The 24,429-nt window shown below is 42.0% G+C and overlaps 1 protein-coding gene across 3 annotated transcripts; it reads right to left on the bottom strand.

Annotated features, from left to right (window-relative positions):
• Positions 1–23,332, bottom strand: LOC132525979 (vitamin D 25-hydroxylase). Of its 3 annotated transcripts, none has more exons than XM_060159605.1 (5): positions 23,090–23,332; positions 14,755–14,896; positions 10,011–10,643; positions 8,942–9,271; positions 1–321 (listed from the first exon to the last, which is right to left on the bottom strand). In XM_060159605.1, the coding sequence occupies exons 1-5, from the start codon at positions 23,312–23,314 to the stop codon at positions 146–148; spliced, it is 1,506 nt and encodes a 501-aa protein (XP_060015588.1). In that variant the 5' UTR covers positions 23,315–23,332; the 3' UTR covers positions 1–145. The 3 variants fall into 3 exon arrangements, with proteins under 3 accessions (XP_060015588.1, XP_060015589.1, XP_060015590.1); XM_060159606.1 differs by lacking the exon at positions 23,090–23,332 and adding an exon at positions 22,717–22,733; XM_060159607.1 differs by lacking the exon at positions 14,755–14,896 and having other exon boundaries at positions 23,090–23,218.
• Between the last annotated feature and the right edge of the window lie 1,097 nt (positions 23,333–24,429).

Raw genomic sequence — 24,429 nt, 5'->3', positions numbered from 1 at the left:
TAATGCTTATTATTACAGTCTTTAAAGACACATCTGTGTTCATTTGGTTTTTATGATGCTGTGATCGTTATACAAACACACACACTGTATAAACAAGGTTCAGGGGTGAGGCAAACACCTTGTTCCACAAAACAGCCAGGCACTTTCAGCGTCTTTCTGTACAGATGAGGTAGGGCTGGGGTTGCAACGTCATGCCTAACCTGGGCTTCAGATTTGGAACCAGTTCATGTGGAAAATGCAAGTGAAATCGCTGAAGCAATGTTGTAAAAAACAGGAACATTTCCATCCGAGCCAGCTGTTCTCCAAGACAATGTCTTCTCCCTCAACATAAAAAACAGGCATAATAATTTTTCTAAATCCACAATATTTACCAAAATTTATGTCTAATACGTACCATTCAGGAAACCTGGAATTTAAAGAAACTTAGAGGAAGTTATGTTTATTTTATTCATTTCTTTTTAATAAATTTATTTATTTATTTATTTTTGGCTGCGTCAGGTCTTCATTGCTGCTCAAGGGCTTTCTCTAGTTACGGTGAGTGGGGGTTCCTCTTCATTGCAGTGCGCAAGCTTCTCATTGCAGTGGCTTCTCTTGTTGCGGAGCATGGGCTCTAAGCCCATAGGCTTCAGTAGTTGTGACTCGTGGACTCAGTAGTTGTGGCTCATGGGCTCTAGAGCACAGGCTCAGTAGTTGTGGCAGATGGGCTTAGTTGTTCCATGGCATGTGGGATCTTCCCAGACCAGGGCTTGAACCCATGTCCCCTGCATTGGCAGGCGGATTCTTTTTTTCTTTTTTATAACATCTTTATTGGAGTATAATTGCGTTACAATGGTGTGTTTTTTTGCTTTATAACAAAGTGAAGCAGTTATACATATGGATATGTTCTCATATCTCTTCCCTCTTGCGTCTCCCTCCCTCCCACCCTCCTATCCCACCCCTCCAGGCGGTCAAAAGCACCGAGCTGATCTCCCTGTGCTATGCGGCTGCTTCCCACTAGCTATCTATTTTACATTTGTAGTGTACATATGTCCATGCCACTCTCTCGCTTTTTCACAGCTTATCCTTCCCACTCCCCATATCTTCAAGTCCATTCTATAGTAGGTCTGTGTCTTTATTCCTGTCTTACCACTAGGTTCTTCATGACATTTTTTTTTACTTAGATTCCATATATATATGTTAGCATACGGTATTTGTCTTTCACTTTCTGACTTATTTCACTCTGTATGACAGACTCTAGGTCCATCCACCTCATTACAAATAGCTCAATTTCATTTCTTTTTATGGCTGAGTAATAATATTCATTGTATATATGGGCCACATCTTCTTTATCCATTCGTCCGATGATGGACACTTAGGTTGTTTCCATCTCACAGCTATTGTAAATAGAGCTGCAATGAACATTTTGGTACATGACTCTTTTTGAATTATGGTTTACTCAGGGTATATGCCCAGTAGTGGGATTGCTGGGTCATATGGTAGTTCTATTTGTAGTTTCTTAAGGAACCTTCATACTGTTCTCCATAGTGGCTGTAACCAATTCACATTCCCACCAGGAGTGCAAGAGTGTTCCCTTTTCTCCACATCCTCTCCAGCATTTATTGCTTCTAGATTTTTTGAAGATGGCCATTCTGACTGGTGTGAGATGGTATCTCATTGTAGTTTTGATTTGCATTTCTCTAATGATTAATGATGTTGAGCATTCTTTCATGTGTCTGTTGGCAATCTGTATATCTTCTTTGGAGAAATGTCTATTTAGGTCTTCTGCCCATTTTTGGATTGGATTGTTTTTTGTCACTGAGCTGCATGAGCTGCTTATAAATTTTGGAGATTAATCCATTTTCAGTTGCTTCATTTGCAAATATTTTCTCCCATTCTGAAGGTTGTCTTCTGGTCTTGTTTATGGTTTCCTTTGCTGTGCAAAAGCTTTGAAGTCTCATTAGGTCACATTTGTTTATTTTTGTTTTTATTTCCACTTCTCTAGGAGGTAGGTCAAAAAGGATCTTGCTGTGATTTATGTCATAGAGTGTTCTGCCTATGTTTTCCTCTAAGAGTTTGATAGTTTCTGGCCTTACATTTAGGTCTTTAATCCATTCTGAGCTTATCTTTGTGTATGGTGTTAGGGAGTGTTCTAATCTCATACTTTTACATGTACCTGTCCAGTTTTCCCAGCACCTCTTACTGAAGAGGCTGTCCTTTCTCCACTGTACAGTCCTGCCTCCTTTGTGCATGGCTTTATCTCTGGGCTTTCTATCCTGTTCCATTGATCTATATTTGTTTTTGTGCCAGTACCATATTGTCTAGATTACTGTAGCTTTGTAGTATAGTCTGAAGTCAGGGAGCCTGATTCCTCCAGCTCCGTTTTTTGTTCTCAAGCTTGCTTTGGCTATTCAGGGTCTTTTGTGTTTCCATACAAATTGTGAAATTTTTTGTTCTAGTTCTGTGAAAAATGCCAGTGGTAGTTTGATAGGGATTGCATTGAATCTGTAAGATTGCTTTGGGTAGTAGAGTCATTTTCACAATATTGATTTTTCCAATCCAAGAAAATGGCAAATCTCTCCATCTATTTGTATCATCTTTAATTTCTTTCATCAGTGTCTTATAATTTTCTGCATACAGGTCTTTTGTCTCCTTAGATAGGTTTATTCCTAGATATTTTATTCTTTTTGTTGCAATGGTAACTGGGAGTGTTTTCTTGAGTTCACTTTCAGATTTCTCATCATTAGTGTATAGGAATGCCAGAGATTTCTGTGCATTAATTTTGTATCCTGCTACTATACCAAAATCATTGATTAGCTCTAGTAGTTTTCTGGTAGCATCTTTAGGATTCTCTATGTATAGTATGTCATTTGCAAACAGTGACAGCTTTACTTCTTCTTTTCTGATTTGGATTCCTTTATTTGCTTTTCTTCTCTGATTGCTGTGGCTAAAACTTCCAAAACTATGTTGAATAAGAGCGGTGAGAGTGAGCAACCTTGTCTTGTTCCTGATCTTAGTGGAAATGCTTTCAGTTTTTCACCACTGAGGACAATGTTGGCTGTGGGTTTGTCATATATGGCCTTTACTATGTTGAGGAAAGTTCCCTCTATGCCTACTTTCCGCATGGTTTTTATCATAAATCGGTGTTGAATTTTGTCGAAAGCTTTCTCTGCATCTCTTGAGGTGACCATATGGTTTTTCTCCTTCTATTTGTTAACATGGTGTATCACGTTGATTGATTTGCATATATTGAAGAATCCTTGCGTTCCTGGAATAAACCCCACTTGATCATGGTGTATGATCCTTTTAATGTGCTACTGGATTTTGTTTGCTAGTATTTTGTTGAAGATTTTTGCATCTATGTTCATCAGTGATATTGGCCTGTAGTTTTCTTTCTTTGTGACATCCTTGTCTGGTTTTGCTATCAGGGTGATGGTGGCCTCATAGAATGAGTTTGGGAGTGTTCCTCCCTCTGCTATATTTTGGAAGAGTTTAAGAAGGATAGGTGTTAGCTCTTCTCTAAATGTTTGATAGAATTCGCCTGTGAAGCCATCTGGTCCTGGGCTTTTGTTTGTTGGAAGATTTTTAATCACAGTTTCAATTTCAGTGCTTGTGACTGGTCTGTTCATATTTTCTATTGCTTCCTGATTCAGTCTTGGCAGGTTGTGCATTTCTAAGAATTTGTCCATTTCTTCCAGGTTGTCCATTTTATTGGCATAGAGTTGCTTGTAGTAATGTCTCATGACGTTTTGTACTTCTGCAGTGTCAGTTGTTACTTCTCCTTTTTCATTTCTAACTCTATTGATTTGACTCTTCTCCCTTTTTTTCTTGATGAGTCTGGTTTATCAATTTTGTTTATCTTCTCAAAGAACCAGCTTTTAGTTTTATTGATCTTTGCTATCATTTCCTTCACTTCTTTTTCATGTATTTCTGATCTGATTTTTATGATGTCTTTCCTTTTACTAACTTTGGGTTTTTTTTTTCCTTTTTCTTTCTCTAATTGCTTTAGGTGCAAGATTAGGTTGTTTATTCGAGATGTTTCCTGTTTCGTAAGGTAGGATTGTATTGCTATAAACTTCCCTCTTAGAACTGCTTTTCTGCATCCCATAGGTTTTGGGTTGTTGTGTCTCCATTGTCATTTGTTTCTAGGTATTTTTTGATTTCCTCTTTGACTTCTTCAGTGATCACTTCGTTATTAAGTAGTGTATTGTTTAGCCTCCATGTGTTTGTATTTTTTACAGATCTTTTCCTGTAATTGATATCTAGTCTCATAGCGTTGTGGTCGGAAAAGATACTTGATACAATTTCAATTTTCTTAAATTTACCAAGGCTTGATTTGTGACCCAAGATATGATCTATCCTGGAGAATGTACCATGAGCACTTGAGAAAAATGTGTATTCTGTTGTTTTTGGATGGAATGTGCTATAAATATCAATTAAGTCCATCTTGTTTAATGTATCATTTAAAGCTTGTGTTTCCTTATTTATTTTCATTTTGAATGATCTGTCCATGGGTGAAAGTGGGGTGTTAAAGTCCCCTACTATGAATGTGTTACTGTCGATTTCCCCTTTTATGGCTGTTAGTATTTGCCTTATGTATTGAGGTGCTCCTATGTTGGGTGCATAAATATTTACCATTATTATATCTTCTTCTTGGATCGATCCCTTGATCATTATGTAGTGTCCTTCTTTGTCTCTTCTAATAGTCTTTATTTTAAGGTCTATTTTGTTTGATATGAGAATTGCTACTCCAGCTTTCTTTCGGTTTCCATTTGCATGGAATATCTTTTTCCATCCCCTTACTTTCAGTCTGTATGTGTCTCTAGGTCTGATGTGGGTCTCTTGTAGACAGCTTATATATGGGTCCTGTTTATGTATCCATTTAGCCAATCTGTGTCTTTTGATGGGAGCATTATTCCATTTACATTTCAGGTAATTATCGATATGTATGTTCCTATTCCCATTTTCTTAATTGTTTTGGGTTCGTTATTGTAGGTCTTTTCCTTCTCTTGTGTTTCTTGCCTAGAGAAGTTCCTTTAGCATTTGTTGTAAAAGATGGTTTGGTGGTGCTGAACTCTCTCAGTTTTTGCTAGTCTGTAAAGGTTTTAATTTCTCCATCAAATCTGAATGAGATCCTTGCTGGGTAGAGTAATCCTGGTTGCAGGGTTTTCTCCTTCATCACTTTAAATATGTCCTGCCAGTCCCTTCTGGCTTGCAGAGTTTCTGCTGAAAGATCAGCTGTTAACCTTATGGTGATTCCCTTGTGTGTTATTTGTTGTTTTTCCCTTGCTGCTTTTAATATGTTTTCCTTGTATTTAATTTTTGACAGTTTGATTAATACGTGTCTTGGCAAATTTCTCCTTGGATTTATCCTGTATGGGACTCTCTGTGCTTCCTGGACTTGATTAACTATTTCCTTTCCCATATTAGGGAAGTTTTCAACTATAATCTCTTCAAATATTTCTCAGTCCCTTTCTTTCTCTCTTCTTCTTCTGGAACCCCTATAATTCGAATGCTGGTGCATTTAATGTTGTCCCAGAGGTCTCTGAGACTGTCCTCAGTTCTTTTCATTCTTTTTTCTTTTTTCTGCTCTGCAGTAGTTATTTCCACTATTTTATCTTCCAGGTCACTTATCCGTTCTTCTGCCTCAGTTATTCGGCTATTGATCCCTTCTAGAGTATTTTTAATTTCATTTATTGTGTTGTTCATTGTTGCTTGTTTCATCTTTAGTTCTTCTAGGTCCTTGTTTAATGTTTCTTGTATTTTGTCTATTCTATTTCCAAGAATTTGGATCATCTTTACTATCATTATTCTGAATTCTTTTTCAGGTAGACTGCCTATTTCCTCTTCATTTGTTAGTTCTGGTGGGTTTTTATCTTGCTCCTTCATCTGCTGTGTTTTTTCTGTCTTCTCATTTTGCTTATCTTACTGTGTTTGGGGTCTCCTTTTTGCAGGCTGCAGGTTCGCAGTTCCCGTTGTTTTCGGTGTCTGTCCCCAGTGGCTAAAATTGGTTCAGTGGGTTGTGTAGGCTTCCTGGTGGAAGGGACTAGTGCCTGTGTTCTGGTGGATGAGGCTGGATCTTGTCTTTCTGATGGGCATGTCCACGTCTGGTGGTGTGTTTTGGGGTGTCTGTGGACTTATTATGATTTTAGGCAGCCTCTCTGCTAATGGGTGGGGTTGTGTTCCTGTCCTGCTAGTTGTTTGGCATAGGGTGTCCAGCACTGTAGCTTGCTGGTCGTTGAGTGAAGCTGGGTGCTGGTGTTGAGATGGGGATCTCTGGGAGATTTTTGCCGTTTGATATTATGTGGAGCTGCAAGGTCTCTTGTGGACAAGTGTCCTGAAGTTGGCTCTCCTACCTCAGAGGCACAGCACTGACCCCTGGGTGCAGAACGAAGAGCCTTTCATCCACATGGCTCAGAATAAAAGGGAGAAAAAGATGAAAGAGAGAAAGAGAGAAAGAGAGAGAGAGAGAAAGAAAGAAAGAAAGAAAGAAAGAAAGAAAGAAAGAAAGAAAGAAAGAAAGAAAGAAAAAAAGAAAGAAAGGAAGAAAGGAAGAAAGGAAGAAAGGAAGGAAGGAGGGAGTGATGGAGGGAGGGAGGGAGGAAGGAGGGCAGGAAGAAAGAAAGAAGATAAAGTAAGATAAAATAAAATTATTAAAATAAAATTAATTATTAAGAAAAAAACAAACAAAATGGGCGGATAGAACCCTAGGACAAATGGTGGAAGCAAAGCTATAAAGACAAAATCTCACACAGAAGCATACACATACACACTCACAAAAAGAGGAAAAGGGGAAAAAAAATAATAATTCTTGCTCTCAAAGTCCACCTCCTCTATTTGGGATGATTCATTGTCTATTCAGGTATTCCACAGATGCAGGGTACACCAAGTTGATTGTGGAGCTTTAATCTGCTCCTTCTGAGCTTCTGGGAGAGATTTCCCTTTCTCTTCTTTGTTCTCACAGCTCCCGGGGCTCAGCTTTGGATTTGGCCCCGCTTCTGCGTGTAGGTCGCTGGAGGGCGTCTGTTCTTCACTCAGACAGGATGGAGTTAAAGGAGCAGCTGCTTCGGGGACTCTGGCTCACTCAGGCCGGGCGGAGGGAGGGGTACAGAGTGTGGGGTGAGCCTCCGGCGGCAGAGGTCGGCATGACGTTGCACCAGCCTGAGGTGCACCATTCTGCATTCTCCTGGGGAAACTGCCCCTGGATCCCGGGACCCCGGCAGTGGCAGGCTGCACAGGCTCCCCGGAAGGGGGGTGTGGATAGTGACCTGTGCTCGCACACAGGCTTCTTGGTGGCAGCAGCAGCAGCCTTAGCATCTCATGCCCATCTCTGGGGTCCGTGCTTTTAGTCGTGGCTCACGCCCGTCTCTGGACCTCCTTTAAGCAGCGCTCTTAATCCCCTCTTCTCATGCACCAGGAAACAAAGAGGGAAGAAAAAGTCTCTTGCCTCTTCGGCAGGTACAGACTTTTCCCCAGACTCCCTCCCGGCTAGCCATGGTGCACTAAACCCCTGCAGGCTGTGTTCATGCCGCCAACCCCAGTCCTCTCCCTGCGCTCCGACCGAAGCCCGAGCCTCAGCTCCCAGCCCCGTCCGCCCCAGCGGGTGAGCAGACAAGCCTCTCTGGCTCGTGAGTGCCGGTCGGCACCAATCATCTGTGCGGGAATCTCTCCGCTTTGCCCTCCGCACCCCTGTTGTTGTGCTTCTCCTCCGCAGCTCCAAAGCTTTCCCCCTCCGCCACCCGCAGTCTCTGCCTGCGAAGGGGCTTCCTAGTGTTTGGAAAGCTTTCCTCCTTCACAGCTCCCTCCCACTGGTGCAGGTCCCATCCCTATCCTTTTGTCTCTGTTTATTCTTTTTTTTTTGCCCTACCCAGGTACGTAGGGACTTTCTTGCCTTTTGGGAGGTCTGAGGTCTTCTGCCAGCGTTCAGTAGGTGCTCTGTAGGAGTTGTTCCACGTGTAGATGCATTTCTGGTGTGTCTGTGGGGAGGAAGGTGATCTCCGCGTCTTACTGTTCCACCATCATCCCTCTGTTTCTAGCTTTTTATATGATGGCCATTCTGACTGGTGTGAGATTATATCTCATTGTAGTTTTGATTTGTATTTCTCTAATGATTAATGATGTTGAACATTCTTTCATGTGTTTGTTGGCAATCTGTATATCTTCTTTGGAGAAATGTCTATTTAGGTCTTCTGGCAGGTGGATTCTTAACCACTGCGCCACCAGGGAAGCCTGGAAGTTATATTTATTAAAGGATTTTCTTAAGCCGCAAAGAATAGAAATTGGCACTCTGGTTCCCAGAGGCCATTTCTTCATCTTCTTTTGTAAGGTCATGTACTGTTGTAAGCTCATTAGTTCTATTCTCCACTTCCTTTGCATGTGGCAACAGAGCCTGAGATACGTCATGAAAGATGTGAGGTGTGACACTTTGTTCTCTTGACCCAGGAGAAGTCCATTTCATTTCAAATGACTGCATGTGTACCCTTCCCCAATGAAAGGATTTTTCCAGTCCATCTTCCATGGGTCTCGTGATCTGTGTACTTGTTCACAGGAGATGCAATATTTTTGGAGATGAGGTATAAGAATTGAGAGCCAAGAGAGCTAGATTCTAGTTTCACTTCAAGTTATGATGCCATTCCTGTCCCTGGGTCTCAGTCTCTCAAACTGCCTGTTACTGATTTCTAGCACTACAAGTTTTGATTACAAGCCAAAATCCACAAGCAAGAAAGTTTCAGAAAAAGCCAGAGCTTCTCATCAATTTCTTTCTAGCTGCTAAATTATGGCTTATTTTGAGTAGAAAGAGGTGTTAATGAGCTCTAATTAAACCATTCTCTCCTGTAAGATTCAATACTGTTTTCAGAGTTAGGATATTAACTCTACAAGAGAATGCTTCAGATTAAGGTATTATACATGATAAATCAGCATTATACTTTTTCCTAACGTTATGCCCCTTTGAAAGTTCTCTTACCTAGGGAAAAGGGAACCAAAGCTTCCTTCTTGGCAAAATATCCATTGCTGTCCAGAAATCGGTCTGGATAGAATATTTCTGGGTCTCTCCAATACTTTTCATCGAAGTGTACAGAATAAAGATTTGTAATTACTGTTGTGCCTTTAGGAATGGAATAACCACGTACAACTGCATCCTCAGAGGTTGCATGGAAAATCCCTAATGGCACTATATTACAGAATCTTAAAACTTCATGTAAAACTGCCTCGGTATAAGGCATTTTGCATTTGTCATCCCAAGAAGGTGTCCCACTGGGTCCTATAATTAAATCAATCTCTTTCTGAACTTGTCCTGTAAGAGAAAAAGTGTTCAAGTTATTATGCACTTCTTAGAATTATATCTAAAGTAATTTCCTTTTAGGATAAAACAAAAGATAACCTGTAGTAAGCCAACAAGGTATGGGTACACACAGATTCAGATTTTTCATTATCTGGGAGTTCTATTTAAATATGTGCCACATATCTTATACAACCAGTACCCAACGCTCTAAGTAATTTTGTTGTGAAAAACACATTATAAGTAATAAAAATAAAAATTAAACAAATCTAGAATTAGAATAACAACACTCTCAGCAAGGAAAAGAGTGAAGCATAAAAACTTAAATTAAAAAAAACTAGGGTTGGGACTTCCCCGGCAGGCCAGGGGTTAAGACTCCATGCTTCCACTGCAGCAAGCATGGGTTCAATCCCTGGTTGGGGAACTAAGATCCTGCATGCAGCATGGTGCAGCCGAAAAACAACAACCACCACCACCACCAGGGTTCAGGTCCCAGCTCAGCACTAGAAGGGAGTGAGCAAATCAGTCACTCAGCCTTTTCCCTCATTTATGAAATAGGTATTATAAGACATCTCTGAGGTTTTTATACGAATTTAGATAACAGTTTTGAAAACCTTATAGCTATTCAATGCTTCTCTTTTTGGATAGCACAGCAGGAGTTCCTAAATAGAATGCCTTGTACAAGGCCAAAGACTCTAAAACATGTGTGAGCCTTAAATGTAAGAACAGACCTTGAGATCACTGGAATCCTTACCTTGAATGTTAGGATAAAGGGCCATGAAAAGAATTGCCCACCGTAGCACATTGGTTGTAGTTTCAGTTCCAGCAATGATGAGTTCACCCACAGAGAAAATCAGGTTTTCTTTGGAGAAAGTAGATGATGGGTCATTTTTACCTTGATCCATCTCATCTAAATAAGCATCAACAAAATGCTGAGGTAACTGAGGCTTTCTGTTGATGGAAACTTTTTCAATAAGCCTGGAGAGAAAGTCATAGACCACAGCTGCATTTCTAAACAGTTGCTGATGTTTTCCAAAAGGTAAGATGCCAATCCATGGAAAGGCATTATAGAGGAAGACTGAGGCGTCGGTGGCTAGTTCCACATTTTCACTAAATAACTCAATCATGTGCTGAAAATCAGTGTCTTCATAAGTGAATCGTTCTCCAAAAATTATCAGATTGGTTATGTTTGAAACGGCATTTGTTATTAATTGTTTAAAGTCAAAAGGGCTACCATTGTATGTTTCAATAGCATCAATGAAAAATTTGGTTTCTTCTAAGATTTTAGATTCAAAAGACTTTTGACCATATCCAAAACAGCGAAAGCTGTTTACAGCTAATCTTCTGTGATCAACCCATCCTCGGCCATATCTGGAATTGAGTAAGCCTAAAAAGAAAAAGGGATGGTTAGTCATTCTTCTCCAAATTATCTTTCTATGATACTATTAAAAAATTTTATCATTCCTACATCCCTGTATCTAACAGCTAAAAATACTATGCAGGGAAGAAAAAAAAAAAAAGATGGTTATTCATTCTTCTCCAAATTTCCTATAAAACTAAAACTAGACCCAGTAGTTAAGCACTATTCTTTACTCCTCATTAGCCATGGAATATTATAAACAGATAAAGCTTATCCATACTTCTCATCTGGGCACAGGCAAAAAAGACCTATAATCTCCCACCACAAGAAACTGAACTGTCTTCTGTAATTCAACCTGGGTGAGCAAGGCCTTGGGTGACCTTATTATCCAACTTCTATTATAAGCCTAATTTACAAAAGACGAATGACTGTGTGTTCTATGGGCAAAATTTTATCCTGGACTAAACACATACCTGAGAAATCATCCTTCCTGAATTAGAAATTTCCTGCTTTAAGAGACTAGATTTTAGAATACAAATTTCCTCCCATTAAAGGCATATGTTACCTAATACTATAACTGGAAGTGGCAAGGATGGCCTGAATGAGGTGTCAACGTAGTGGAAATACTCAAGCCAAAAGCAAGTGCTAGGGACTGAATGTTTGTGCCACCACAACATTCAAATGTTGAAGCCTAATCCCCAATGTGATGGTATTAGGAAATTAGGTATTTGGGAAATAATTATGTAATGAGCCCTTATGAATGAGCTTTAGTGCCATTATAAGAAGGGATGTAGGAAGAGATGACTGCTCTTGGTTATGTGAGGATACAAGGAGAAGACGGCAGTCTGCAGGCCAAGAAGCAGGCTCTTTCCAGACACTGTTCTGCTAGTACCTTGATCTTGAATTTCCTAGCCTCCACATCTGATAGAATAACTGTCTGTTGTTGAAGCCACTTAGTCTATATATTTTTGTTACAGCAGCCCAAACTAAGGGGACAAACATGAAACTCAAACTTCTAATATTGATATTGCTTGCCTTGAAATCTCAGTCTCCACAGTATACTCTGCTGTTCTGATATGTCTACTATGGAATATTTTCCCTTTAAATCGATTATCAAGAAAAAAACTTCTTCAGCATATATATTTCTGTAACGTGTAGTTTACTTGGAATTTCATTGATAATTGGTACATAGGTATACCTATGATGAAAAATGTCATGTTCTCTTGTCTACATGAAGTACCTATGTAATTTACATTTCAACAACTTTTGTGCAACAGTTTTTGAATTTGGAACTTATGATGAAATTAACCATACATAAGGGAGCCTTTAACGCTGTGCAGCAATTTTTTTTTTTTTTTTTTTTTTTTTGCGGTACGCAGGCCTCTCACTGCTGTGGCCTCTCCCGTTGCGGAGCACAGGCTCCGGACGCGCAGGCCCAGCGGCCATGGCTCACGGGCCCAGCCGCTCTGCGGCATATGGAATCTTCCCGGACCGGGGCACGAACCCGTGTCCCCTGCATCGGCAGGCGGACTCTCAACCACTGCGCCACCAGGGAAGCCCATGTGCAGCAATTTTATATGCCATATTCCATTCTCTTTTCTATACTCCCAGATGACTATTCATTCAACATAATGTATTTATGGAGCTAAAGTGTCTTAGATATATCAGTGAACAAAAGAGGCAAAGATGGCTATTTCTCATGGACCTTACATACTAGTGAGGAGAGACAAACAAATTATAGAGCAAGGAAGGAGACATAGGGTGGTCAGGAAAAGCCTCAGTGAGAAGGTGACATAAGACACAGGAGATGGGAGTGAGTCAAGCAGATATTCAGGGAAAGATCACTGCAGGTAGAGAGAACCAGTGCAAAGGCACTGAGATAAAAGCAAGCCCAAGAGAAATGTATGCATATGGGATACATGTGCATAATATATGCATACAGTTACACACAAGAAGGTACACAGGAGCCTGATTATAACCTTATACTGGCCAGTCTGTGTGCCCAGGCATGGGCTGAACCCGCCTAAAGGGCCACTTTTTCCTATTCAAACAGTGGGTTTATGGTGGCTCTGATTTCTCACTTCCAAGTTCAGTGCATATGCATCTTAAAATAACACATCTAGGGAATTCCCTGGTGGTCCAATGGTTAGGACTCCACGCTTTCACTGCTGAGGGCCCAGGGTCAGTCCCTGGTTGGGAACTAATATCCCGCAAACTGGGCAGTGCAGCCAAAAAAAAAGAGAAAGAAACCACATCTAATTTTCTTTCTGTTTTTTAAAAAAAATAAATTTATTTATTTATTTATGGCTGCGTTGGGTCTTTGTTGCTGCACGCGGGCTTTCTCTAGCTGCGTCAAGCACGGTCTACTCTTCGTTGTGGTGCACAGGTTTCTCATTGTGGTGGCTTCTCTTGTTGCAGAGCACAGGCTCCAGGAGCACAGGCTTCAGTAGTTGTGGCACGCGGGCTTCAGTAGTTGTGGCTCATGGGCTCAGTAGTTGTGGCTCACAGAAAGCATGCTCAGTAGTTGTGGTGCACAGGCTTAGTTGCTCCATGGCATGTGGGATCTTCTCGGACCAGGGCTCAAACCCATGTCCCCTGCACTGGCAGGCAGATTCTTAACCACTGCACCACCAGGGAAGCCCAACACATCTAATTTTCTACTTATTTTTAATCTTACTATTTCTTTAAAAGTCTTAAGTTGAATGCATGTTTTTTCTTTCTTTATGATAAAAACAGTCTAAACTATAAGTTTATAGCTTCAAAAAACATACAGTTTATCCTAAATATTACTCTGATCACATCATACATTTTCATAATTTCTTTAAAGGTCTTCTATTATAATTGTGGTATAATTTCTTCTTTGGCCTAATTATTACTTGGAAGAGTATTTAAGAAGCTGGAGATTTGCTTTTTATTTATATTATCGCTTTCAAGTGTCATCATGCCCTGGCCTAAGAATTTGGCCTTTAAAACTGGTGTTTTCTTTGCATTAATTGATTTGCTTTGCAATTTAATATATGGTTAATTTTTATTTTGTTCCTTTTCAATCAATGTCTTCTTTAGTCTATGTAACCAAGATACTGTTGAATTTTTCTTTCAAATGAAGAGTGAAGCTCTCATTGAACTGGAAAATTTTGGACATGAAAACTCTTATACTAATAAGTATGAAAACGGATGTATCTGACGTCAACATTCTATTTTAGGCTTTCTGTTGCTGCTTTCGTCTCATCCGTTCTGTTAACTTTCAGCCTTTCTCCCTTGTTGAATATGCAGTCATCCGACACTGATCAACACTAAACCATAGAGAATACTAGTCCTTTATACAAACCCACAATTCTTCATTTACATATCATATTAATTAGTAAAGAAAGGCTGTTTCAGGGTCTATAAGCTTATAAGTAAAATAATAGTAAAATGTCACCAAGCACTCAAGACTAGCTTCAAAGATACTTTTGATTCAAGTATGTGTGCATGTGTATGTATTCTTAACCTGTTTCACAAAACCTGCACATATTATTAAGTGCTAATTCTTTAAAACATTATTTACAATATTTATTAAAACTGGATTACAACAGTAGAATTAGTATGTACTGGCCTAAAATATGAATGTAACGCAGCCTGAAAGGTTCTCAAATATTAGGGTCTGTAACCTAAATTAACTAATTAATACTTTCTTGTTAATCAGTACAACAGAATCCAATCTCTATGTACTAAATTTACATAAAATAAGAAATGTGGGGACTTCCCTGGTGGCACAGTGGTTAAGAATCCGCCTGCAAATGCAGGGGACACGGGTTCAAGCCCTGGTCAAAGAAGATCCCACATGCCGCGGAGCAACTAAGCCCATGTGCCACAACTACTGAGCCTGCACTCTGTGAGCCACAACTACTGAGTCCATGTGCCACAACTACTGAAGCCCGTGTGCCTAGAGCCCATGATCTGCAACAAGAGAAGCCACTGCAATGAGAAGCCCGGGCACCACAACAAAGAGTAACCCCCACTCACCGCAACTAGAAAAAGCCCGTGCACGGCAATGGAGACCAAATGCAGCCAAAAATAAATAAATAAATTTTTTTAAAAAAGGAAATGTGACTTAAAATAGTTTAGTAAATCATTAGGCAGGTGAAAATAAACATACCTCCCATTTTTGTCATCTTCATGAATAAAGGAAGGCATGGTCTGTCTGCAAAAATTTCACTTTGATGAACAAGGCATTCCTTTACTACATCATAGCCATTTAGAACCACTGCTGATATACCTCCAAGATCCAAACTGAAGATCTTTGAGAAGAAAAGAAAAACATTTAAATGGCAAAATATATGGAGAAATATAACCACAGAAATCCACATATACTAAGTCCAGCTCTCCCAGTATTTGTTACTCCCTGAAAATGCTGGCATTTATTACTCAGCTGACAATGTTTAGAGTGCCTTCTCTCTACAAGGCACGTCAAAGACCATGATTTCATTACTCATTCAGTGGCTCAAGACATAATCTTATAAATGGTGTAATGAAAAGAGTACCAGACTCAGGAGGCCTGGGTTCTAGTTTAAGCTTTGCCATTAAACAGATACAGGACACCTGGCAGAACCCTTAAACTTTTTGGGCTTCAGGGCTGCCACAGAAAATCAAGAAATACTTGATATTTATGCTCTTTTAAAATTCATTCCAACTCAAAACATTCAATGATATCTCAGAATCTGTTTACTTCCAAGATGAATGAGGAAGTGGCTCCATCTACACATCATTTATTATCCCAGGTTTAGGTGGGGTAGGGGATTGTCAAAGGCCTGAGAGACAACTTTTGAGGTATAAAATGTTGGGGCCCAGGATATGCAACCCCAAAATATGCCTCAATGGCATATTAATTATTTTGAATTAAAGTTACTGAAGAAATGGCCAACGCAAGAGGGATGCTCTAGGGAGTTCCCTGGTGGTCTAGTGGTTAGGATTTGGTGCTGTCACTGCTGTGCCCCGGGTTCGATCCCTTGTAGGGAACTGAGATCATGCAAGCTGCTCGGCACAGCCAAAATTTTAAAAAAAGAGGGACACTTTCTCTTTTTTGTCTCCCTGAAAGCAGGAAATAAATCTCTCATGTGAAAGGTATACTCCATGCATCTGGAGGTAGGACACCCTTATTGCCAAAGATAGGGAATTTGGGGGTGAGAATCCTTTTTTAAACAAATCTTGTTACTTCTTTAATGTACTGCCCAAGCACAAACTCTCTTTAGATTCTTCACCAATTGGGCACCCAAAACCAAAGTTTCTTTGTCCTGTCAATTCTTTGCAAATTTATTGGTTCTTTGTCTAAGAAGTAGAAAATCTGCCTGCTTTGGCCACTTCCTCCATCCCATGTCTGTGAAACCACCGTGTGCATGGAGTCAAATGTGTTTCTTTTTCTCCTGTTAATCTGTCTTGTGTCAATTTTATTATTAGTCCAGCCAAAAGTACTCAAGAGGGGCAGACGGGAAAATTTCCCTCTCCTCAACAAAACATACTGAAACTCACAGGCTTATTTATTTGGGCTCCTGAATTCCACGAAGTTAACAAAGAGGGCCCTATGGGAATTTGACCTTGGAGGACTGGCATCCACACATTGGCACAGGTGGCTGCCCCTCAGCTAAAAGATGGAATACCCATCCTATTCCTTGCTGAAGCTTCTCATGTGCTTCACCACAGGTTCACTTACAACGTCACACCTCCTGCAGTCTATTCTAGGTAGCCCTATATAAAGGCCTAGGGAACAATGCTGCCGTATTAGTGGGATGCAAAGATTGCTTATCCCCATCCTCTCAGTGGGTGGCTGAGAGCTTTTGAGAGCCAAAACACTGAGTCAAGCCTCATCTCTGGGCAAACAGGTAGAACAGATTTAGCTATGATTCACACTACTTTGGGGGGTGGGGTGGGAGGTACCAGGAGACTTAGCAGAGAATTGAAGTTCAGCAGAAATAGTTACAGTAGCAAAAGTGATGAAGACCTCCAAGTAGTAAAGAATCAACCAGCTGAGAAGGGTCTTTGGCACAAGGATGGGCCCTGCCAACTGAGCAGTAGGTACATCCAGAACTTTGGGAAGCAGCATGGACTGCCTGCCACAAGTAAAGGTATTAGTCAAAAGTGGCAGTGTAAGAGTTTCAGCACAAAGGAAGTGGTTACCAGCTGAGCAAAGATGGGGCTCTTTCAGTTCCCAAAGCAGTAATGGGATGGTCTTAAAATCTTTTCACAGAAGTGTAATTTTAAGCAGATATAAAGGAAAAATTCCTCCTCCTGTGTGTCTCCTCTACTCTCAGTACTCCACTACAACACCTATAACACCAGATGTGTGCAATTCTGGGACACCAGCTGGGTGTCCTACAATTTAACTCAATTCTGACATTATCTACCAGGAGAAAGTGTCAGATTCCGCAGGTTAAGGGCTCAATAACACAAGAGTGCTCCTCCACTTCAGACTCCAATCACAAGTCGAGGTTGTTACCTGTGCTTCTGATCAAAGGGCTATAAATCAGAGGTTCCCATGACCTCCTCCTCAGGTTTGATTAATTTGATAGAGTGGCTCACAGAACTCAATAAAATATTTTACTTACTAGATTACCGGTTTCTTAAAAAAGGATGTAACTCAGGAGCAGCCATATGGAAGAGATGCATAGGGCAAGTGTATGGTCAGGCCACTCAAGATGGCTGTTCTCTTGCTCTCTGTATATTCCCTGCTCAACCAATGCCTGCTTCACCTATACCCTACTCACAGGACTGACCTTCCTACATACTTGCCCCAGGCTCCAGCTACTGACTGTTCTTATCAAAGGGGCAGCGAGGGGCGTGCCCCTCTGCTAGTGTACCTGATAACCAATGAAGCAACCTGAATCAACTCCCCTGTAACTGGTAATCCCCCGCCCCCTTCCCCTGCTGCCAGGTCCTGCCTTCCACCTGCCATACACGATGGGGTATCACTCCAGGACCTTGCTTCAGTTATGTAAGATCCCTATCCACTGATGTCTCTGTTGCTGACTCCAGGCTCTTTCTTCAGTCTTGGAGCTGGGCAAGTACAGGCCTTGCTGGCCTGCGGGGTGCAGCCCAACAGCAAGGTATGAGGAAAGGGGTGTAGAGCTTCCATGCTCTCCCCAGGCATGCTAGCCTCTGCTCACCTCCACGTGTTCACCAAATCACCATGGAAGCTCTCAGAGCCCTATAATTCAGGGATTTTTATGGAGGCTTTATTACCTAGGCATGATTGATCAAATCATTGGTCGCTGGTGACTGACTCAACCTCCAGCCCCCCTCCCTTCCCCAGAGGTAAAATGAGTAGAACTGAAAATTCCAACCCTCTAATCCTGGTTGGTTCTCCAGGCAACAAGCTCCCATCCTTAAGGGCTTTCCATTAACATTCACATAAACTCTGAGGTGGGTGAAAGGGGCTTATTATGAATAACAAAAGATGCATCTACCACTCTCAACACTTAGGAAGTTCCAAGGGTTTTGGGAGCTTGTGCCAGGAAAGGTACAAAGACCAAATACACATTTACTAAAAATCACAGTATCACAAGCAGAGACAATAACGAAGGGTATTAGTGAATAGGCCGTGGTCCTGATGCAGGAAAAAAATCCCCAACTTTGTAATTAAATCAACTTTGTGATCGATTTCACAACGATGGGATTACAAATTCTGTTAATAGGAAGGCAGAACAGACAGGGGAGTTAATTTCAGGGTAATGCTGTCAGGTTGTGGACACTAGAGATTGCAAAAACCAACTAGGAGCCATAACTTGAGAAAACTGTTATACAATCCACCTTTACTCAAAAATGAGATGGTCCTCTATTTCACAGTGAAAACTGGGGAAACTGTTACTTGAACTAACATCTATTCAGGTACATGCTCTTTTCAAGGACTTTTGGTAGAAGTTTGTAAATCAAATTGTGAAAATTCATCCTTATGCTGCTTTAATCTATGGAAGTGTCCAAGATTAGTTTTATATATTTTTAAATTTATTCAATAATTTTTATTATTATTATGGGGTAGTTATGATGCTGGCAAAGATGGAAACAGGTACACATGAAACAGCTTCTAGAAGTCAGTCTATGATCTTCAAGTCTTTTGCCCTATTCCCAAACTAGCTCTACCCACGATTTTTCACTATCTCAGTTAATGACCATTCCAGCCATCCTTCAAGCTATATTCTGGTCCCAAACTGCCCATGGTTTTTGTTTTTTGGGGGTTTTTTTGGCCACACTGCAGCACGCGGGATTTTAGTTCCCTGATCAGGGATTGAACCTGCACCCCCTGCAGTGGAAGCTCGGATTCTTAACCACCAGACTGCCAGGGAAGTCCTGAGCTGCCCATGTTGACTCCATTTTTCACCCAAGCCCCACATCACTGCTTAGCAGTCACGATGTTTCAACTTTAACAATACAGACAGAATATGACAATTTCTTACCACTTCCGTCACTAACACTCTAATCCTTCATTTCTCCCCTATGTTATCTCAACAGCCTCTTAACTTGTCTCTTTATAAGTGATTCTCAGCATGGCATACTCCTGCTTCATGGCCTTTGTACTTGTTCCCTTGGCCTGGAATGTTTTTCCCTTAGATACTCCCATACCTTGCTCCTTCACTTCATTGAAATATTTGCTCAGATGCCTTTTTTACAGTGAGGCCTGCTCTAACCCATTTAAATTTCACCCCCTAGCATTCTCCATTTTCCTTACCCTAATTTAGTTTACTTCTTACTCTGTACTCTAACATATTATATACTTATTGTGTTTATATTGTCCCTATCCTGCTCCCCACCTCCCCTCCACTGGTAGAGTGTAAGCTACACGAGGGCAGGGATTTTCACCTGTTTTGTTCATTGCTAAATCTTCACATCTAGCATAGTATTAATACATAGCGTATGATAACAACTGATAAATATATGCTGAATTAAAGACTAGTGGGGGAGACACACATTTAAGCATATTATTACAACGCTATGGGCTAAGTGCTAATAACAGAGGAATGTAAAAAGTGCTGTTGATGAAAACTGATAAATAACTGCCACACACTTTTCAACATTTGCTTGGGCTGTTTTCTCATTTGGAATGCCTACCTTGACTGCCATACCGTCCAAACCCCACCAAGTCTTTAAGGACCCACCTCCATGAAGCCTTTCTTGGTGCACTCTCTTTCTCTTTCTCCCTTGAACCACCACAGCACATGCTTAGGAGCTCCCATGGCACTTACTTAATACTACCTAAAACCAGAAGCATTCATATTCCTGTCTTCTGCTTGCCTGCTAAATTATAAACTCTTTAGATTCAGTGATTTCATCTCTTTCATCTTTGAACGCTCCATGGAATCTCATTCAATGCCTTGCTTAAATCTCAATAAACGCTTACTGTATAAATAAATTATAGGTTGTCAACTCCACATGCCTCAAAATAATTATTTTATTATCCTTACATGCATTACCTGAAAATAATCTGTAAAAACTCCTTGTGCTAGCTTTGCTAGCTAGGGAATGCTTCTCGAAATCTGGGTTAAGATTAGTCACTGCAGAAGCTTACGCATTCAGAGTGAATCTCCAAGGAAATGCTAAGTCTCAGTGTGATACATTTCTGTAAAAGATTGTCTTTAAAATGACTGTATAAGTCTTGAGCACCGGTTGTCTTCCTTTCAAGAATTATGAAGGAGAATTGAATTCACAGACTTCATAAAAGTAGGTGTCACTTGAAGGGACTGTCATTTCTTATAAGCAATTTTAAAGTCCAGGGCTTGCTTTCTCTGAGCACACATCTCCAGATCATCAAGTAAGACAGTGGAAAAATAAGATTCTATATTTATAAGTACGACATATAAACAACTTTCCACAACCTTCTAGAAGTACAGGAGATAATAATTTCCTTCCACTTCCAAAAAAGGCATAGTATTTTAACAACTCATACTGTTAGCGGAAAAACTGAAACTGCCCGCCCTGGCCAGGCAAAGACAGTAACAATTTGCATGAGTTATTTTATGACAGGAGATCCTGGTAAGGAACATAGAACTAACAAGCCACCAACCGGAAGAATACAGAAAAGGTCAAACGGAGAGAGGAGATGCCAGTCGACATGTCCTACCAACCTCCCAGAATCCTCCTCGCTGGAATCCATCTTGGCTGAGCAGTTGCGCGCCCACCAGAAAGGAACCTGAGTCAAAATGATTGGCCAGAGACAACCCGGAAACTAATCCCATCACCATAAAACCCGAGACTGCGAGCCACATGGCAGAGCAGTTCTCCTGGTTCCCTCACCCTCCTGCTCTCCACCCAGGCACCCCTTTCCAATAAAGTCTCTTGCTTTGTCAGAACGTATGTCTCCTCAGACAATTCATTTCTTAGTGTTAGACAAGAGCCCACTCTGGGGCCCTGGAAGGGGTCTCCCTTCCTGCAACAATACCAACTTTGAGACTTTGTCAGAATTGGAAAATACCTCTGAGACAATGGGAGAACTGTAGGGGTGTTTCACAACTAAGATAAAGAGCAAGTAGCTTAAAGGGTTATTACATCAGGTGGTTTTCAACTTAAGTCTAAAACAGAGTTACTCAAACCATGTCTACTCTTCAATGCATACATCCTTTCCATTTCTGCTTTTTCTTTTTCCTCTGCTCCTCTTATACCTAACAGCACAGGTTAGCCCTACTTAATTTTACCACCTTCAGTAAAAAGACCTCTTTGTAAAGAACCAAGGTTGCCTCAAATATATAGTTGTACCAGCAATAAAACTGGTTACTCATGCCAAATTCTTATCCAATGTACCAGATCTACCTATGCCAAGATGACAGTCTTCCAGCACATTTATAATTTGCAGTCTATTAAAGACTAAATTACCCCTCTCCCAAAAGAATGTTCATAGTAAATACACAGTTCCTTTCAGTTCAAATATCTACGTATGAAAAACAATTTCCTATTCTGCATGACACCATTTCACATAACTGGTCTAAAAACACTTTTACTTTGTAGGCCTAATAAGTTGTTCTGTAATTAATAACTAACATTTACTCAAAGAACATTTGAGTAGCACTTAACTGTGTTCAGTTATTATTATTACCATTACGCATATCGCGAAACCTTAAGATTCATACAAGTAAAGGTCAAGTTTTACCTGACGAAAGAGGACTCAACCTCTCGTCTTGCGCTTTCACATCTTACGATTTCTCTAAATATTAATGATGCTTTGTACACCAGAGATCAAATATATTCAATGGAAATCATGGAAATACACTCAATTCCTGAGAACTGGAGGGTGGAAAACAGTATCTAAGAATTATACAATTTGCTTTATCTAAGCCCAGCCTCCCTTTAGCAACATATACCATCAGGGAACTGCAGAAACCTAGAATAATTATTGTAAAAGCTGGTTTAAATACGGATGTAAGCCCAAACCTTTAACACCGCAATTGCCAGACAGCCCGGCGGTACTTTTCCTTCAAAACACAATTTGTGGTCGATCGTTAGATTAATTTTTTTCTCTGGCTAGACTGTAACTACCTAAAATTGGGCTGTGACTGCCTTCTTCATCTCTCTATCCCCAGCACCTGGCAGAGCCTGGCTGGTCGTTTCCTATAAAAGAATGGATTCAAAAGGAAACAAGTGAGCCATGTTAGTGCCAGTGTTCTGGAAACTTCTGCCTCCTCGAGGTCAGGACACCCTTCCAAACACAAGCTAGCGTTTTGGCCTTTCCCCTGCTAGTTCGCAGCGGCGTGGCTGCCTGCAAGTCACTCAGCTGGTCTATGCCGCAGTTTCCTCCTCTGTAAAACGGGGAGGACCAGAGGACCCGCCCCCGGGCGCCCGCACTGCAAGGGAGGCTCGCCCACGGCCGGCGCAGTCTCCGTGTTTGCTGCGGGGACGCTCCTGGCTCCGAGCAGACAGGACGGCACTGCGACTCCGCACTAATTTTCACTCAGTTCATTCTCTCTTTCACGGTCATTTCCCAGAGGCCTTCACCTGCGCTCTCTCAGCCTCTCGGCAGACGCCTAGACCACCCGTTCTCAAACGCAAACACCCAGCGACCTCCTATTAACCATTAACTCGGTCCTAGATTTCGGACGCCTGGTTTTCTCGAGAAGCCGTGGGTGGAAGCTAACCTACACACTTCGTGCAGCCCCGTGGGCGCTAGAAGCTGGTCGCGCTGAGGGTAACGCCCGTCACTGCCGACCGGGCTTCCGGCGCGGGACCCAGGCCCCACTGCGCAGGCGCGGGAGCGGCACCTCGTCGCCCTCGGGGGCGGGAGAATCCGGCCAGTACCCCGCGGGCGTCAGGTCGGAGGGGCTCGCGGCTTGGCCGGGCTCTCCCTCCCCCAGCGGCGCCGCTTGAGTACCTCGACCCCGGGCCTGGGAAGCCAGCTTCCCCTCCACGCTGCCGACACACAGAGAGGGGTCAGACAGCTCGCACCCACGAGCGTGGGTCATCCCCTCACCCCGGGAGGAAGGCCCGAGCTTTCCCTGCCCGAGGCCCGTCGGCTGTACCTCGCCGTACACCTGGCTCTGCTTTTTCATGTAGACGTGGGGGAGCTCGGCCGAGGCGCCCAGCGAGTAGATGTTGCCGATAAATGGCAGCCCCGACGGTCCCGGGGGGAAGCCCGACGGCCGTCTCTGCTTCAGCAGCTGGCGCACCCCCAGCGCGAAGAGCAGCAGGAAGAGGGCGCCTCCGAGGGCAGCCGCGAACGCCTCAGCACCGTGAGGCTCCCACATGGCCCGGGCTGGGGCTGCGAAACCCCACCGCCCCGGGACCCGGCGAGCGATCCAACCCCGCCGCATCGTATTGGCCCGGTACCCCGTGGTCCCGCCCCATTTCCATGGCCATTGGCTGGCTGAGCGTAGGGCCCTCGGGCCAGTTACTCTTGCCTTTGTTCTGGTCAGAGTCCGCTCCGAGGAGGGCGGGTGGCCCTATGGATATGGGCGCGGCTCTAGGCAAGACCCGGCTGGTTGGGCACAAAGCCTGGAGGCTTCTTCCAGGGTGTTGACACTTGGGGCTGGAAGACGTGACAGCACCGCCTACCTCACTGGGTCAGGCGGATCCTGCATCCCAGGCAGCCAAGCCTTTTCTGTGGGTATCTTTTTAGGAGCCAGGTCTGCTTATTTCAGACTGGAAAACTGGGGAGATTATCAGTACTGCAGTCTTTAGCAAAACCTGGTAATCTTAAGAATCTCCGTTAAAGAATTGACCCATCAATATAAAAAGAAAATAATCTCACTATCCTTTTTTTAATCATCTATTCTTTTGTCCTATGTTATGAGGTATTTTTACATGTGATCCCTTATGAATTGTAATTGCACAATATTTAGGCAACCTGAGTTAATTACATATCTTTTCACAGCTTTCTGGTCGTTCCCAACTGGTTACTTCTTGGCACTCACAGAAGACTCTCTGGTCTACAGTTGCCCAGGGATAGTGATTGCCTACTTGGAAATTTCTATTTGCTGTTTCTGTTTCTATTCCTGTTTTGTATTGGGTAGTTCCTTGCAACACAGGACCTACTGGGCATGGGACTCTTTTTAACAGCTGCCTTTTGTGATTGAGCAGTGGCAAGAGTGTTATGGTCCTCATTAGCTTAAGGCTTATTCACACTGCAGGTGTTTTTTTTTTTTTACATCTTTATTGGAGTATAATTGCTTTACAATGGTGTGTTAGTTTCTGCTTTATAACAAAGTGAAGCAGTTATACATATGTTCCCATATCTCTTGCATCTCCCTCCCTCCCACCCTCCCTATCCCACCCCTCTAGGTGATCACAGTGTACTGAGCTGATCTCCCTGTGCTAGCGGCTGCTTCCCACTAGCTATCTATTTTACGTTTGGTAGTGTATA

Source organism: Lagenorhynchus albirostris, chromosome 9 (assembly GCF_949774975.1).
Source record: "Lagenorhynchus albirostris chromosome 9, mLagAlb1.1, whole genome shotgun sequence".
Lineage (NCBI taxonomy): Eukaryota > Metazoa > Chordata > Mammalia > Artiodactyla > Delphinidae > Lagenorhynchus > Lagenorhynchus albirostris.
Note: the sequence above shows the minus strand (reverse complement) of the source record. Positions and strands in the feature narration are given on the sequence as shown.

Excerpts from the sequence above, each read along its gene's own strand:
- LOC132525979 (XM_060159605.1), bottom strand. The coding sequence starts at position 23,314 with ATGTGGGAGCCTCACGGTGCTGAGGCGTTCGCGGCTGCCCTCGGAGGC. Across the intron at positions 14,897-23,089 it reads AGAGCCAGGTGTACGGCGAG|ATCTTCAGTTTGGATCTTGG; the intron begins GTACAGCCGACG and ends TTCTTCTCAAAG. Across the intron at positions 10,644-14,754 it reads GAAGATGACAAAAATGGGAG|GCTTACTCAATTCCAGATAT; the intron begins GTATGTTTATTT and ends TTTTCTTTTTAG.